This window comes from Caenorhabditis briggsae (genome assembly GCF_000004555.2).
Source record: "Caenorhabditis briggsae complete genome, chrV, whole genome shotgun sequence".
Lineage (NCBI taxonomy): Eukaryota > Metazoa > Nematoda > Chromadorea > Rhabditida > Rhabditidae > Caenorhabditis > Caenorhabditis briggsae.
This window is the reverse complement of record NC_013488.2, coordinates 14823199-14837649: the sequence shown is the minus strand read 5'-3', so window position 1 is coordinate 14837649 and position 14451 is coordinate 14823199. Positions and strand designations below refer to the sequence as shown.

At 34.9% G+C, this 14451-nt stretch overlaps 5 protein-coding genes across 5 annotated transcripts; 2 read left to right on the top strand and 3 right to left on the bottom strand.

The window, feature by feature from the left end:
* Nucleotides 1-3151: 3151 nt before the first annotated feature.
* On the bottom strand, nucleotides 3152-3945 carry CBG04669 (the record flags this gene model as incomplete). Its single annotated transcript, XM_002637823.2, has 3 exons — nucleotides 3152-3394; nucleotides 3440-3669; nucleotides 3828-3945. The coding sequence occupies 3 exons, from the start codon at nucleotides 3943-3945 to the stop codon at nucleotides 3152-3154; spliced, it is 591 nt and encodes a 196-aa protein (XP_002637869.2).
* Nucleotides 3946-4476: 531 nt separating this feature from the next.
* CBG04668 lies at nucleotides 4477-5652 on the top strand (the record flags this gene model as incomplete). Its single annotated transcript, XM_002637822.1, has 4 exons — nucleotides 4477-4547; nucleotides 4593-4797; nucleotides 4847-4915; nucleotides 5407-5652. 4 exons carry the CDS (start codon nucleotides 4477-4479, stop codon nucleotides 5650-5652), a joined length of 591 nt encoding a protein of 196 aa, XP_002637868.1.
* A 1392-nt stretch (nucleotides 5653-7044) lies between these two features.
* On the bottom strand, nucleotides 7045-7397 carry CBG04667 (the record flags this gene model as incomplete). The annotated part of the gene is made up of 2 exons (XM_002637821.1): nucleotides 7045-7280; nucleotides 7325-7397. 2 exons carry the CDS (start codon nucleotides 7395-7397, stop codon nucleotides 7045-7047), a joined length of 309 nt encoding a protein of 102 aa, XP_002637867.1.
* A 1329-nt stretch (nucleotides 7398-8726) lies between these two features.
* Nucleotides 8727-9386, bottom strand: CBG27225 (the record flags this gene model as incomplete). Its single annotated transcript, XM_045238139.1, has 3 exons — nucleotides 8727-8791; nucleotides 8881-9043; nucleotides 9099-9386. 3 exons carry the CDS (start codon nucleotides 9384-9386, stop codon nucleotides 8727-8729), a joined length of 516 nt encoding a protein of 171 aa, XP_045098334.1.
* Nucleotides 9387-13408: 4022 nt separating this feature from the next.
* CBG27224 lies at nucleotides 13409-13887 on the top strand (the record flags this gene model as incomplete). Its single annotated transcript, XM_045238138.1, has 3 exons — nucleotides 13409-13416; nucleotides 13494-13730; nucleotides 13830-13887. 3 exons carry the CDS (start codon nucleotides 13409-13411, stop codon nucleotides 13885-13887), a joined length of 303 nt encoding a protein of 100 aa, XP_045098333.1.
* Nucleotides 13888-14451: the final 564 nt, after the last annotated feature.

Sequence of the window (14451 nt, the reverse complement as noted above, 5' to 3'; positions counted from 1 at the left end):
TGTTTTTTTATGTCTATTCTTTAAATCACAGTCTGGAGCCATTCGTCGCCGACAAGTCAGATTCATGCGCGGATGCTGCACAGTTCAGTAATGCCATAAGGCTGTTTGTGTCGTACATCTTCTCCTCATTCAAACACGTGTCAAGTGCTATTTGGTGCTCTTCCCCACTTTAAGAAACCCCGCTGTAAATGATCACTTTCATCATCGCAATCTTATTTTATCCTGACAATTTTCTAATGTGCGCAGAGACGATTAAATTCCCCGTTTTCTGTTTTAAGTTCACCTCTTTTCTCTCCGAACCCCCATCAAACCCCTTCTTAACGTTATTACCTCCAGAAAATATATCGTGTCTGGTTTCGAAACATGCTGGCAGTTTTCTTTTTTCTAGCTCGCTTCTCAAATTTCTCACTTTAGGTGAGAATTCGCGCAAAAACTAGACACCGACTGCCTCTTACCCAAAACTCTCACACACACACACATGTTTCCGCTTTTTATTTTCTTTTTTATAACTCTACTGTCCACCTAAAACTAATTTCGTCGTTATTTTTGTTGTTTGTTGAACCGAGAATCTTATGATGAAATTATTTAATCATTGTTTTTTTAAAGGTTGAGCTTTATTCGTAGTCTACCGTAAAACCTCTAATAGAACGACACCCGGATCGTCCACTTTGAGCCTATATATCTCATTTTCTGTGAAAGATATCAAAAAGTGGCTAACTAGTAAAATGTTGCTGATATCCTGATAAACATTTTACTAGTTAACCACTTTTTGATATCTTTCAAAAGAAGTGAGATATATAGGCTCAAAGTGGACGATCCGGGTGTCGTTCTATTAGAGGTTTTACGGTATCTGAGATATAAAGATTCAAACAATTCTCAGAACAAGTTTACTTATTCGGAGAGCGACAATTCTAGAATTTTCAATGGAAGAACCACATCCCTGGAAAGTTCGAATATTGTGGATGTGGCGATTCGAGATCTCGAACAAGTTGAAGTTTCAAAAGTCTACTTCGAAATTTTTAATTTCAACACCTTTCAAATTTCAAATTTGTCAGTTAAACTGAGCAACATGTTCAATAAGCTAAATCGAAAAATCAAAACCCAATCATTATTTATCACTTCTAACAGTCAGTCTGGATTTATGTCAATTTTACCATTCTTTGATTCGGAAACTCTGGAAGATTTTTATTTACACCCAATGGATACTGAAATACAAATTGGAATCGATGAAATTGTTAAAACCGAGCAAAAAAAGGCCAAGAAAATTCATTGTGATTTTTATGCATTGAATATGACAGAATATGACGTTTTATGGAAAACTGCTTTCAGTTTCTTCTCGAGACTTAGACTTCTTGAATAAGGTTTCCAATTTTGAATATAGTTTTTTTCGTTATGAAACATTTCTCAGACTTTCATCACTCCTTCAGACTTTGGGTATTCAAGGTTCAAAATAAGAAATTTCAATGAAAACGAGGAACTTTCGAATATTTGGGGTCCAGGTTTATTGACGAACTCTCAAGTCTATGGTATTTCCGAATCAAGGATTCAGATGAAAAAATTCTGGAAGTGGAATTACGGGAAAATATTTTCCATTTTAAAAATGTTAAATTGAATGATGTTCCGAATGCAGCAATTATACATGATTATAACGAAAACTGATCTTTTTTTATGAATTGCTTAATTTTTTTACTAATTTCTTGAAAAATCGGAATCTGTAAACACCAAAACTGTGATATCCCAAAGAACACATTTTAAACATTTATTTCATTGTCTGGTTTCCACTAATTCAAACAAATAATGTAATCATATGAAACATTCAATTTTTTGAATTAAGTATAGAAAATAAAATTAAGAGTTCAAAACGACTGCTCCGTTTGGAACATTGCTCATCTTTTGACAAGAAATGTCAAAATGCCAGTGATGATCATTCACCTTCATGTACGTAATATCCAAAACTTCCCCATTCGATTTTCCGAAAAAATAACGTTTATAATTAGTTGTAAATGGTTGACCCCAAAAAATGAAAATGTGTTCTTCTTCGAAAAATTGAACATTAAATGTGAAATGTTTGAACTTCGGAGCATTCAGCAAGATCTGAAAATTTGAATGTGAAGGGGTTTCCAAAAAAACCTCGCCTCTTTCAAAAACACAAATTCGTCTGAAGAAATGGCTAAAATTTCCAAATGAACCTTCGAAAAATGACAAAAATGTTCGATATTGAATATCACTTCGAAACCAAAGCATGAGAAGTCTTTCGCATTTTTCCATTGCTCAGTTTCCACAATTTCGTTGATTTCCATTTCTTTGTAATGATCCCTATTGAAATGAATCGCAGGTTCCCAAAACAAAATGTGTTCGAGAATTTCCGAGTCCAGACAAGGCAAAATTGACATAATTTGAGATTGCACTAATGCATGAATTTTCACAATTCTCGCTTGGATTTTTTGAATGAGCAATCTATTGCTCCGCATAACTTTTGAATCCGGATGAACGTTGAAATGAAAAAATAGACGTCTTAAAGCATATTTCTGAAATTTCAGAACAAGTGCCAGATTCTGAATTGCGATATCCGCAACATTCGAATTTTCTGGAATTTTCCACAAAAATTTTTCATTTGATCAATTTCGATATTCGAAATCCCATTTGATTATAGAACCGGTTTCAAAATAAATTTCAATTTTTGAAAAGTTCGAATCCGGCAATTTTGAGTGGTTCGAATCGTCTATATAATTTCTGAGATCTCGACAGACATGGCGAAGGGTCAAACTGGAAATTGAGAATTATTGAATAAATTTGACAAAAATGAAAACATACACAGATTTGAAATTTAGGTTTTTTAGAACTTTTTCTAATACCAACTCCGGCATTGCAAGTATATTCGTCATTTTTTACAAGAAAAATAGAAATGTGAGGATTCGAAAATGGAAAAAGGCAATGAAATGTTCTTATCAGCAATACACCTTCTTCTTTTTATTTGGAAAATTCCTCATTGTTTCGACTGTTTCGTTTTGCAAAAATTTACTATTAGCAATATTTTCTGTTCCGAACATTTTTATTTTATTTCCAAACAAAAAGGGTCTCTGCGTCTTTACAAAATAACATATAAGTTTCATTGTTTACAAAAAAAACAGACATAATAGTTTTCATTGTTTCAGCCCCGAATTAATGCTCCTTGAGGAACGGTTCCGACTTCAATATATGTGAACCAGATCGAAAACACCACACCATGCCGACATGAAATTTTCAGAATTTTCGAGTTTTTTATTCGGAAAAACCAGTTGTGGGAATTTTCGAATTCATATGGAGCTCCCCATAAACTTGAGAAATGTTCAGTTCCTTCAAAATGTCTCACTGTTAGGTGAAAAAATTTGATCTTTGGAGAATTGAGCAAAAACTGAAATAAAACTCATAATAAATAATTTTCAAATTTGAAACTAACTTGTTTCAAAGAATTCAAATTGTCTGCTGAAACTGACTCAAAATGCAACTCAAATGGTGAAAAATCACATAAACTATCCACAACTGTGTACGTCGGACTCGGAATGTATCCAAAATAAAATTTGTTCGAATTTTTCCAATGCAATGTTTCAAAAACTTGGTCCATTTCCGAATTAATTGCAAAATGAAGAACTGGATCAACAGGTACAATACGGGCTGCTTGAAGATTTTCTGAATCAATAATGGCAAAATTGACGAAAAGTGAGATTCTTGTGTTCCCAGAATTGTCAGCATTCTAGTTTGGAATTTTTGGTTCAGAGATTTTAAAATATGGATTAACTTAAAGAAAACAATCGAATCTTGTGAAATGTGAAATTCGAATGTTAAACCTTGTAAAATCGATTTTTGAGATTTCAGAACGAATTTAAAATCTTCAAGCACTAAATCCATCTTGAGATCTTCTTTTTTAGAGCAGTTCTTGTTGTTTCCAAAATGTTTCAAACACATTCTTCGAGAAATCTGAAGAAAAAAGAATAATTTCAATCTTTTGAAATCTCACAAAATCGAAAAAACTAGTTTTTTCTTTTTCAAAATATCTATAAATTTCAATTTGAGATCCATTATTCCGCATAAAAGTGAGTTGAATGATTTCTCAGTTTCCGATGAATACTGTAATTCTTCGGAAGTTTGAATCCGGCAATATCGATTTCTTCAAATTGTCTATAAAATTTCGAAAATCTATACAAACTTGGCGAAGGGTATATCTGAAAATTTCCAATTTTTGATTCAGAAGTTTTCAAAGAACTCACACTGCTCGAAAATCCAAAAATCCTATAATATGTTCTAATACAAGCTCCGGCATTTCAATAATCGAAACCATTTTTTGAAAATATAGAAAAGATAAAAAATTGATTGGGAAATTTGTCAACACCTGTGATTTCTAAAAAAATCAAAGAGACGCTGAGAAAAAGAGGAAAAATGAAATCATATTGGTGATAAGAAACTTTTTTTGAATCTATTTTCTCTCTATTTTCAAAAATGTCTTCAATTATTGAAATGCCGGAGCTTGTATTGGAGACTATTATAGGATTTTTGAATTTTCAAGCAGTGTGGGTACTTTGAAAACTTCTGAATCAAAAATTGGAAATTTTCAGATATACTCTTCGCCAAGTTTGTAAAGATTTTCGAAGTTTTATAGACGATTTGAAGAAATCAAAATTGCCGGATTCGAAATTCAAAAAAATTCATATATTCCTGAAAAATGAAGAAACGATTCGGCTCACTTTTATTTGGAGTTTTGGATCAGAAATTGAAATTGAAAGATATTTTGAAAAAGAAAAACCTGGGTTTTTCGATTTGGTGAGATTTTTAAAAAATTGAAATTATACTTTTAACTTATTTTTTTCAGATTTCTCAAGGAATGTGCTTGAAATACTTTGAAAACAACAAGAACTGCTCTGAAAAAGAAGATCTTGAAGTGAATCGAATTCTTGAAAATTTAAAATTTGTTTTGAAATCTCAAAAATCGATTTTAAAAGATTTAACATTCAGCTTTAACAGTTCACGAGACTCAATTACATTTCATAAGATGAGCAATATTTTGAAATCTCTAAATCAAAAATTCCAAACTAAACGATTGAGAATTTCGGGAACACACGAATCTCAATTTTTGACAATTTTGTCATTAATTGATTCGAAAATTCTTGAAGGAATCCGTATTTTACCTGTTAATCCACTTCTTCATTTTGCAATCAATTTGGAAATGGACCAAGTTTTTGGAATTGAGCAATGGAAACATTCAAGGGAAATATATTTTGGATTCAGTGCGACAAACGTTGATTTGGAACATTTTCGTCATTTTTCAACATCCGGTTTGCACTTTGAATCGATTTCAGTAGAGAAATTGAATGTTTTGAAAGAAGTTCGCTTTGATTTTGAAATTTATTTCTATAATTAATTGTATTTCAGTTTTATATCAGTTCTCCAGATTTCGAACTTTCCCACCTTACATCGACACATTTTGAAGAACGGGAGAGTTTGTCAACAGCATGGGGAGCTCCATTTGAATGTCAATATTCTCGATTCTGGTTTTTTCAAATGAAAAACTCAAAAATTCTGAAAATTACATATCAATGTGTGGTGTTTAAAGTTCAGATTTGGTTCACATGTATTGAAATTGGAAATGTTCCCCAAGGAGCAATTATTCAGGATTAGAAAAAATTAAACTGTGATTTATGCCTTTTTTTTTAACTTTCGAAAATAAAGATGCTAATATTAAATTTCAGCAAAAAAATTATTAACAATTTATATGAATTGTTTTGGTTCTGAAAATTTTGAAATTTAAAAAAAACTCGCAGATTTTATAAATTACAGATATTGTATTTTGGGATATTTTGAATTTTCCCAAATTTCCCTTTTTTACAACCCCTCTAATACGATACATCTGCCATAGAGTCAAAGTACGAATTTTGTGATTTCATAGTTCTCAGTGGTTGTTCTTTTCTGTAGTTGCATTTATCTTTATTGCATTGCATCTTTACCAGTTTTCTAATCTGACAAAGAAGCAACTGATCGTCAAATATTGAATTGAGGCTGAGAATTACATCAAATCCATGCCTGAAAATGATCAAAAAATTTACAAAATGAAATACCGTAAAACCTCTAATAGAACGACACCCGGATCGTCCACTTTGAGCCTATATATCTCATTTTCTGTGAAAGATATCAAAAAGTGGCTAACTAATAAAATGTTGCTGATATCCTGATAAACATTTTACTAGTTAATCACTGTTTGATATCTTTCAAAAGAAGTGAGATATATAGGCTCAAAGTGGACGATCCGGGTGTCGTTCTATTAGAGGTTTTACGGTAAATGTTTTCGAAATAAATGGTAAATAATTCAGTTGATTTTTTATGTGTAAATGATTTACCAAGGTAAATGTTCATGAGTACGGCCTCTGATCATTATTAGTCGTTCCTTTTCCTGCAAAAAATATTGTTGCTGTAATTTGAGTATATCACTGAATCCCTGAATCAGCAACTTAAAAATAATAAATAATAACGAAAACTTCGGAACCAATTGTGTTTGGTATCACAAGTAAAAAAGGCTCTGTAATTTTTGGGTTTGTTATTGATAATTTTATGTGTATCACCAGAAGTTTGATCAAACGGCTCCAAATTCATAAACAAAACTTCAGTAAAGTTGGTGTTGATGGGAAGGGTCTTGTGTTCTTCAACAGAACACGAGAAAAGGTTTTGTTCCCGAGAGAACGGTATTGGTTTGACAAGGAAACCGGATGTAGTGAAAAGTACGATAACCCATCAACTCCGGACCGAAGCGAAAATGAAGAGAATCGAGGTGGCTTATATACCAGTGACATTACAAGCAGCCGACATTTCGAAGGGAAGAGACGCGTTTTTGTGTTGTGTGATATTTCAAAACTATTTGGAAAATGAAGAACACAGAAATTTGAAAATATGTTTATTAAGACGCAGTATGCAATCAAAACCGTAATCATGAAAAGGCAGATCGAAATTAAAGACAATTATTACAAATAACAAGAGGTATGAAAATGAGCAATGGCTAGAGGACTCTCCAAGACCATACTATGATAGCCCATACTTTTCAACATAACTATTATAAACTTCTTGATCTTCCTGTGACATTGAGTTAACGACACCCTTCCCAATAATGGTGAAGTCTGCCATCAGCTTATCTGTTGCCTTCTTACTCCTTGCAACTTTTGCGTATTCGTACTTGAACTTGACCGCGAGATTATGAAGAGCAAGGATTCCCTTCTCAGACATTCCAGATAGTCTTAGTTCATCAAATGTTTCACGTTCTTAAAAATATTCAGATGACGTCAGTCTGAAATAATTGAATTACCTGTAGTTGGTGCTGGAGCAGCGACTGCAAAGAAAATAAGGAAACTAAATAGAATAACGAATCGATTGAACATGTTTGAAAACTGATGCATCGTCGGCGCAAAGCCCTCTCAACTTATATACTTTCCCCGTTTTTCAACAACACAAAACCCGAAAAACCGTATTTGGTATGAATGGATTAATGATGAATGATGACGAATTCTTTTTATCTTGTGACGGAATCACAAAAAAGACAGAGAAAAGGTAAAATGGAAAAATCATCAAAAGGGTGATGCATGCAGATTTCAAAGGGATTATGCGGGGGCTGCAAATAATGGTGGCAGCACCGATAGTGTACCGAACCGGAAGATTATTGCAGATGATGTTTAGAAATTATTTAGATTATGAAATATCTGAAACTGGCTTGTACATACATAAATGAGTCAAGTCCAAATTGATCATTTGGTTTTAAAGCGGGTAGGGCTGAAATCAGACTCGTCTTGGTCCAATTTGCTTCGGGTTTTCAGACTTTCCAGAATTTTTTCACAAGCGTCTAAAACGTATGAAGGTTTGGCAAGTTTCATGAAAAATTCTTGGATAAGGGTCCTGTTTTTAGAGTTCGAAAAATGGTCACTTCTTGGCAAAATTTCCTCCTCAACGCACTTTCAGCTGCTTTATTTATATTTGTATGTCGGTTTAGAGATTACTGAATTTTTAAAGCAAAATTCGAAGTTCAAAAACGAAGATTGTAAAACTATGCATCGTTGTAAGCATCTGGTTAAAACTCTCTTTAATTTCAATCCCACTAAACTCGGAGAAATCAATTATGAAAAGAGAGAAGGAGTCCGCAAAAAATGTCCCCGCACAAAAACACCATCTGCACCAGAATATACCGGCTGCCTTTAACATCAAGGCTGTCGAACGGCCCGTGCGCAATACGTCCCAGAAGAGTGGACGAGCAGATGGTTAGCCGCTGACTCGCCACTTGAACGTCAGGAGAATACTACTAAAAAGGACATATCTGTTATTTACATTTTCTAATTTTTCAAACTTTGAATTGATCGTATTCGTAAGAAAACAGTTTCTTATACTTCCCCACTGTCCTAATTTTGTACCATAGCTGTATTTCAGAGTGTCAAAGAAAAGTTTATTGAGGGAAACAATGAAATCATATTATTATGACAACAACGATTGATTGTGATGGCGAACAAAAATTACATGACAAGAAAAAAAGGAGATCGAGCCGTTCGATCATTAGAACTTTTGTTTTCGAATAAATAGGTAAGATATCATTTGATACATAGTATAAAAAATCAAACTCCTTTATACGTTGTGCTCATCGTAAGAGGATCATAGTGAACATACAGTAGACCCTGATTGATTTTTTTTTTCTGCTGATTAAATTATAGTTTATACAAAGATAATTATGAGCAAAACACCAATCGGTTAGACTGCAGAGTAAACATACAACATCCACTCCAACGAGCTTCTGAAAAACAATATTCAATTCAAAGAAGAAGTTAGAAATATAGAATGACACTTGAATGTCAAATCAAAATATTTTTGAAGAGGACTTACCAAATGTTTTGGAAAAAGAGGTAGCGGAGAGAAGCAGAGTGCCAGTAGAAAAAAAATACATGATACCCCGATCTGTAGCACAAAAGTCAATTATTTTCCATGTCTGATGAATGAAAAACGCTGTGTAGCATGCAATGGTTGCACAGAGAACGATGTAATGGGACTGAAATAAGATCGATGGTTTTTAGGATCGATGAGTAAACCTTGGAAAAACTCACCCATAGCTGAAAATCCAAATACAATTTCAAATATAGCTGAATAACCGAATGGACCATCCCTCCAATGGATAAGAGTTTGACGTGATTAATGTAGTATTTATTAGGCTGAAGTTCTCCTTCATAACACATTGTTTTTCCTATATTCAAACATCTATAGGCGAAATATAAACCTCCATAAATATAAAGTGTTTCTTCTAAATTATCTGAAGTCGCGACTGAGAGAATAAAAATAGAACATGACATAGTCTTTTCAGAGGAAAAAAAAGGGGCAATACGATTTTCTGACATTTCTAAGAATATTTAAAATGGTAGAGTAAAATCAATAATGCTTCAGGGAGAAGTGTGTAAAAATAGAGGGAGAGAAAAAGACCAAGAGAGAAGGGGGGCGGAAAGCACGCGTCTACTGTATCTCAAGGCATCATCTGCCACAGAAACACTAATATACCGATAATCAATCAAAATTTCGGAATGTTGAAATGTACGTCGGAATGAATCCAGGTCTGAACAACATATGGAAAACTATAGGCACAGTTTCTAATTTTTCAGTAAACTCTGAACATCTGGAACTTATCGTCCCATTTTGAAGACTATTCATTTAACAAGCAGGTTTTGAAAGAATGAAGAGAGTAATTCCTTTGAAAGAATAGTTTTTAATAGGAATGACTACAGTGCGGTCAATATCTATACGATATCTATAATAATATCTATAATATCTATACTGAATTTCAGGGTTCTTAACTTCCGAATTGTCAAATTTCTGTATTTTAGAATAAAAATTTTTTTGTAAATAAAACATTGAAAGATAGAAACCCACCATCTAGTCGAAGCCCACCTCTAAGAGTAGCCCACCCTGAGAAAGAAGTCGAAAAATAGAAGCCCATGGAAAAAATAGAAGCCTATGAGCGTACAGAAAAAACTTGAAGAGATATCAAGAAGCAGTAAAGGCCATTCGATTCACAATCAAAAATAACCCTAGGAGATAAAGTTTCATATTTTTATCATTTTTCTTGATCGCGTACCATCCGAAAAACCAATATGCAAGCGGTCAATATCTATACGACAACCTGGAAAATGAAACATCTCAAGTTTTCTACAGAGAGCAAATTTGAACTTTTTTGTTGGAATCTGTTGAAATAGTCCTAAAACAACATATTTTGCCGTTTATGCAAAAATTGATTCCTCTCTTCAAGTTTTAGAAAAGATTATTTTCAGACATTTTCATCATTTTTTGGGTTTTTGGAATAAATCTTGAATAATTTGGCTCCTGGGTAAGATTTTGACCTGAAAATGAAAGAAATTACTTTTGCAGTAGCCTGCAATATTTACTAACTGTTGTCATGATATTCTGAGGCGTTGTTTGTGATTGAGGCTGAACTGAAATTTGAAAAATTGAACTTGATAGGTGACTCTGGTTTTTGTCAAAAACCTTGATTTTACGATTGAAATCTAATTTTTAGTGCAGAATAATAACTTTGATTGCGATTTCAATCACATCTTACAAACGTTTTGACAGCTTTGAAAAAATTTCAATTGGGTTTTTATTTTTTCAGTTCAAAGCTCGAGCTCAATTTTAAGTTTCCAAAGCTCAAAAAAGCCTTGAACACTTGCAATATGGTCATGATCACTCCTAAAACATTCCCTATAAATTTCAGGTCAAAATCTTACCCAGGAGCCAAATTATTCAAGATTTATTCCAAAAACCCAAAAATTGATGAAAATGTCTCAAATAATTTTTTGTAAAACTTGAAGAGAGGAATTAATTTTTGCATAAACGGTCAGAATATGTTGTTCTAGAACTATTTCAACAGATTCCAACAAAAAAAGTTCAATTTCGCTCTCTAGAAAACTTGAGATGTTTTATTTTCCAGGTGGTCGTATAGATATTGACCGATTGCATATTGGTTTTTCGGATGGTACGCGGTCAAGAAAAATGATAAAACTATGAAACTATGTCTCCTGGGGTTATTTTTGATTGTGAATCAAATGGCGTTTACTGTTTTTTGATATCTATTCGAGTTTTTTTTCTGTGCGATCAAAACATAGGGTCGTATTATCGGTCGCGCTGTATATATATATACCGTATTTCCTCTAATAGAAGCCCATGGGCTTTTATTTTTCGACTTCTTTCTCAGGATGGGCTTCTCTGAAGTTAAGAATCCTGAAATTCAGCGTTTTGGAAAACTCGAAATGATCATTCTACAATTCTAAATTCCAAAATCCCGAATTCATGAACAGTTTCCAGATTTTTTTTTTCAAGCTCTCTCGCGGGTTTAGTATGATTTTACGACTAGTTGATTTCCGCCGCCTGTCGGCGGCTACAATCTCCTGGCTTCACTAAGACGTTCGAATCTTAAAACCGGAGAAAAATATATGAAGTCTTAGTTGGTTCCATGTGATTGCAAGTTATAGAGGCTACCGTATTTCCTCTAATACAGTGCGTCGCATAACTATAGGACACCCTTTAATTTGGGGTGTACAGCAAAAACTAGAGTAAATAAGAAAAATCTGTGGATGCAGTTGGATTCAGAATCAAAAATAACCCTAGGAACCAAATTTTCAGAACCCTACCATTTTCCATACCCTCACGGCAAGAAAAAGGTCCATTTTCGACCGTCGCATAACTATAGGACCCCCAGATGTTTTGGGTGCACAGGTCGTTTTTTGACCATTTTATCTACTCTAAATTGTTTTATTTACGTTTTTCATTGTTTTAAGCTTTTTCTGAAGATGTTTCTCGCAACTTTCTTTCAACATCTTCGTGTGGAACATCCAACAATGCAAGGAACTCATTTTTCATTTTTTCGAAATAAAGCTTCACTTCTGGCCCTTCTGTAAATCTCCAGCTGCATTTTTTTACAGTAATTCGGATCGTGACGATAGTTTGATGTGCAGGTACAGTAACTGAAAATATTAGTTGGTCCCTAAGTCTGAACGATGTGAAGAACGAACTCAAACTGCCAGTCCACAAGTACGGTGGGCAGAATCATCAAAAGAAGTGGAGTCATCGTTCGTCAGAAGATGGCCAAAGTTCCGAAGATGACTGATGCCCACAAAGCAGCACGTCTCAATTTCGTGAAGAACCATTTGACTACGAAATGGGAGAACGTGAGTTTGAAACAATCAATTTTGAAAAGAAAAATGAATTCAGATCGTGTTCTCCGATGAAAAGAAGTGGAATCTCGACGGTCCTGATGGCAACAGGAACTATTGGAGAGATCTCCGAAAAGATCCGCAGCTGTTCTCCAGGCACAACTTTGGCGGCGGCTCTGTTATGATTTGGAGCGCTTTTTGCAATGGAAAAAAACTCGAACTGCAATTCATCACCACGAAGGAGAATCCTGCCACGTACCAAGCAACTCTCCAAAAGGCCGTGGCTCCGTTCTTCCGCAACAGACGCCACACCCACACGTTCCAACAGGACAACGCATCTATCCACACGAGCACCTCCACGAGGAACTGGTTCGTCTCGAAACGAATCAAGGTGCTCGAATGGCCAGTATGCAGTCCGGATCTAAACCCCATTGAGAACATCTGGGGCATCGGTAAGAAGAGCGCCCTTCTCTGGCACTCTTCTTCTTAGTTGTTTCATTGGTCAGAACCCCTCTTTCTTTGGGGCTGACAACCATTCTCGGTCTGTCCTAGTCTCTCCCAGCCTTCTCTATTTTTCCCCCTCTATTCTCGTACATCTTTAGTACCTGAATAAATCTGTTTTCTATAACTACTATTCGTATTCCTTGAACCGGCCAGAATGCCGGATCTTAAGGACTTAACACAAAAATTTAACAATAAGCCGATATATTTCGGTTTTTGTCAAAGATATGAAAAAGTTGTCAACTGATAAATTGTTTATCATCATATCAGAAATATTTTATCAGTTGACACTTTTTTGATATCTTTCACAGGAACCGAGACAATTAAGCTCAAACTTGACAATCTGAAGGTCCTTCTATTACTGGTTTTACGGTATGTTTTTTTCAGAATCCTACTGGCTTCCTCGCCGCAATTCTTTCTCTCAATCTTGCTGGCGAAGGAGTCATACAAAGCGACGGTCTTTCAAGTCAACCGATTTAAATGACGATCGAGAGGACCTTAGCCGTTGTCAACAACGCTTCTCCGCGCGCTTTCATCGGCACACCACTGCTGGCTCTTCTAACTCTTCTCCGTCATGCCCTCCAGAAGCGGACCGCAGAAAATTTGCTCAATAAATACGTCAGTCGCGTTGCGATTGGTGGATTTATCGTATGCGGATTTTGCTTTCTCCTCAACTATTTTATAGGTTCATCGGAGGCGTATCAGAACTTGCTGGCGGTATGCTTCGGTAAGACATCAGTTACTGAAGTTATAATTTTTTTGAAACCACCGAATCATTTATTCCTGTAAATTCAAGCTTTTCAGTGCTCACACAGCTCAAAGCAACACACACCTGGGCATCTTTGCCGTGCTCCTGGATTGTTTCTGCGTTTTTATTGCCCCAGCTGCTGTGATATCCCTCGATGTGTTGTTCAAAAGCAATGAATTCTTCGCCAAAGTTCTTCCATTTCTTGGATATCCAACGATTCTCTACACTCTACTTGCAGTTGTGACAATCGGAACCTCCTTTCTCACCAGGAACGGCTTGCTGTTCCAGATCCGGTAAGTTTTTGGAATGAATTGACAGAAAGTTTTGAAGTTTTTCAAAATTCTAAAATTCTAAAATTCTGGTGACTGAAAACTCACACTAAACTGTTTCAGATTCGTTCACAATGAGCAAGTTCCTCCAGCAAATCCCATCCATCCAAATCGAGCTTAATAGCCCCTTGTCAACTTGTCTATCTTTCTAGCTCCAAGCGATCTCCTTCTAACTTCTATTCTCGTTTTTTGGTTTTCCATTTCTACTCATATCCATTTTCCCGTTATGCTGAAAATAATTCTTTACTCACGAGCAAATAAAAACGTACCTGAAAAAGTCCAGTCCCGTTGTGCAAACTACCTATTTCTCGCCCACAAGTTTATTGGCAAATAAAAACAAAAACTGATAAAATGATGATAAAATCGGATGAGAAGCTAACAAAGAAAAAAAACAGAAATATTGACTTTTTGAACTTTTGATCTATCAAAAAATGAAACAAACTTTGTAATTATGGAATTCAGGTCTGAAATATATTTTATTTGATCTACATACATCACTCCTTGAAAAATTTTGATAGCATCGAGTTTTGGTAGTATTGTCGGAATAAAAAAAGTGAGACTCGGTGTTTGCGTACTTTGATTCCCACCTCACCCCACCGACGCTCCGCCCATCGCTTTGCAAGTGCGGCGTGGTGTTTTGGCGCCACTTGGAGATCATATTTTCTATGAAAATCTCATTAAATCC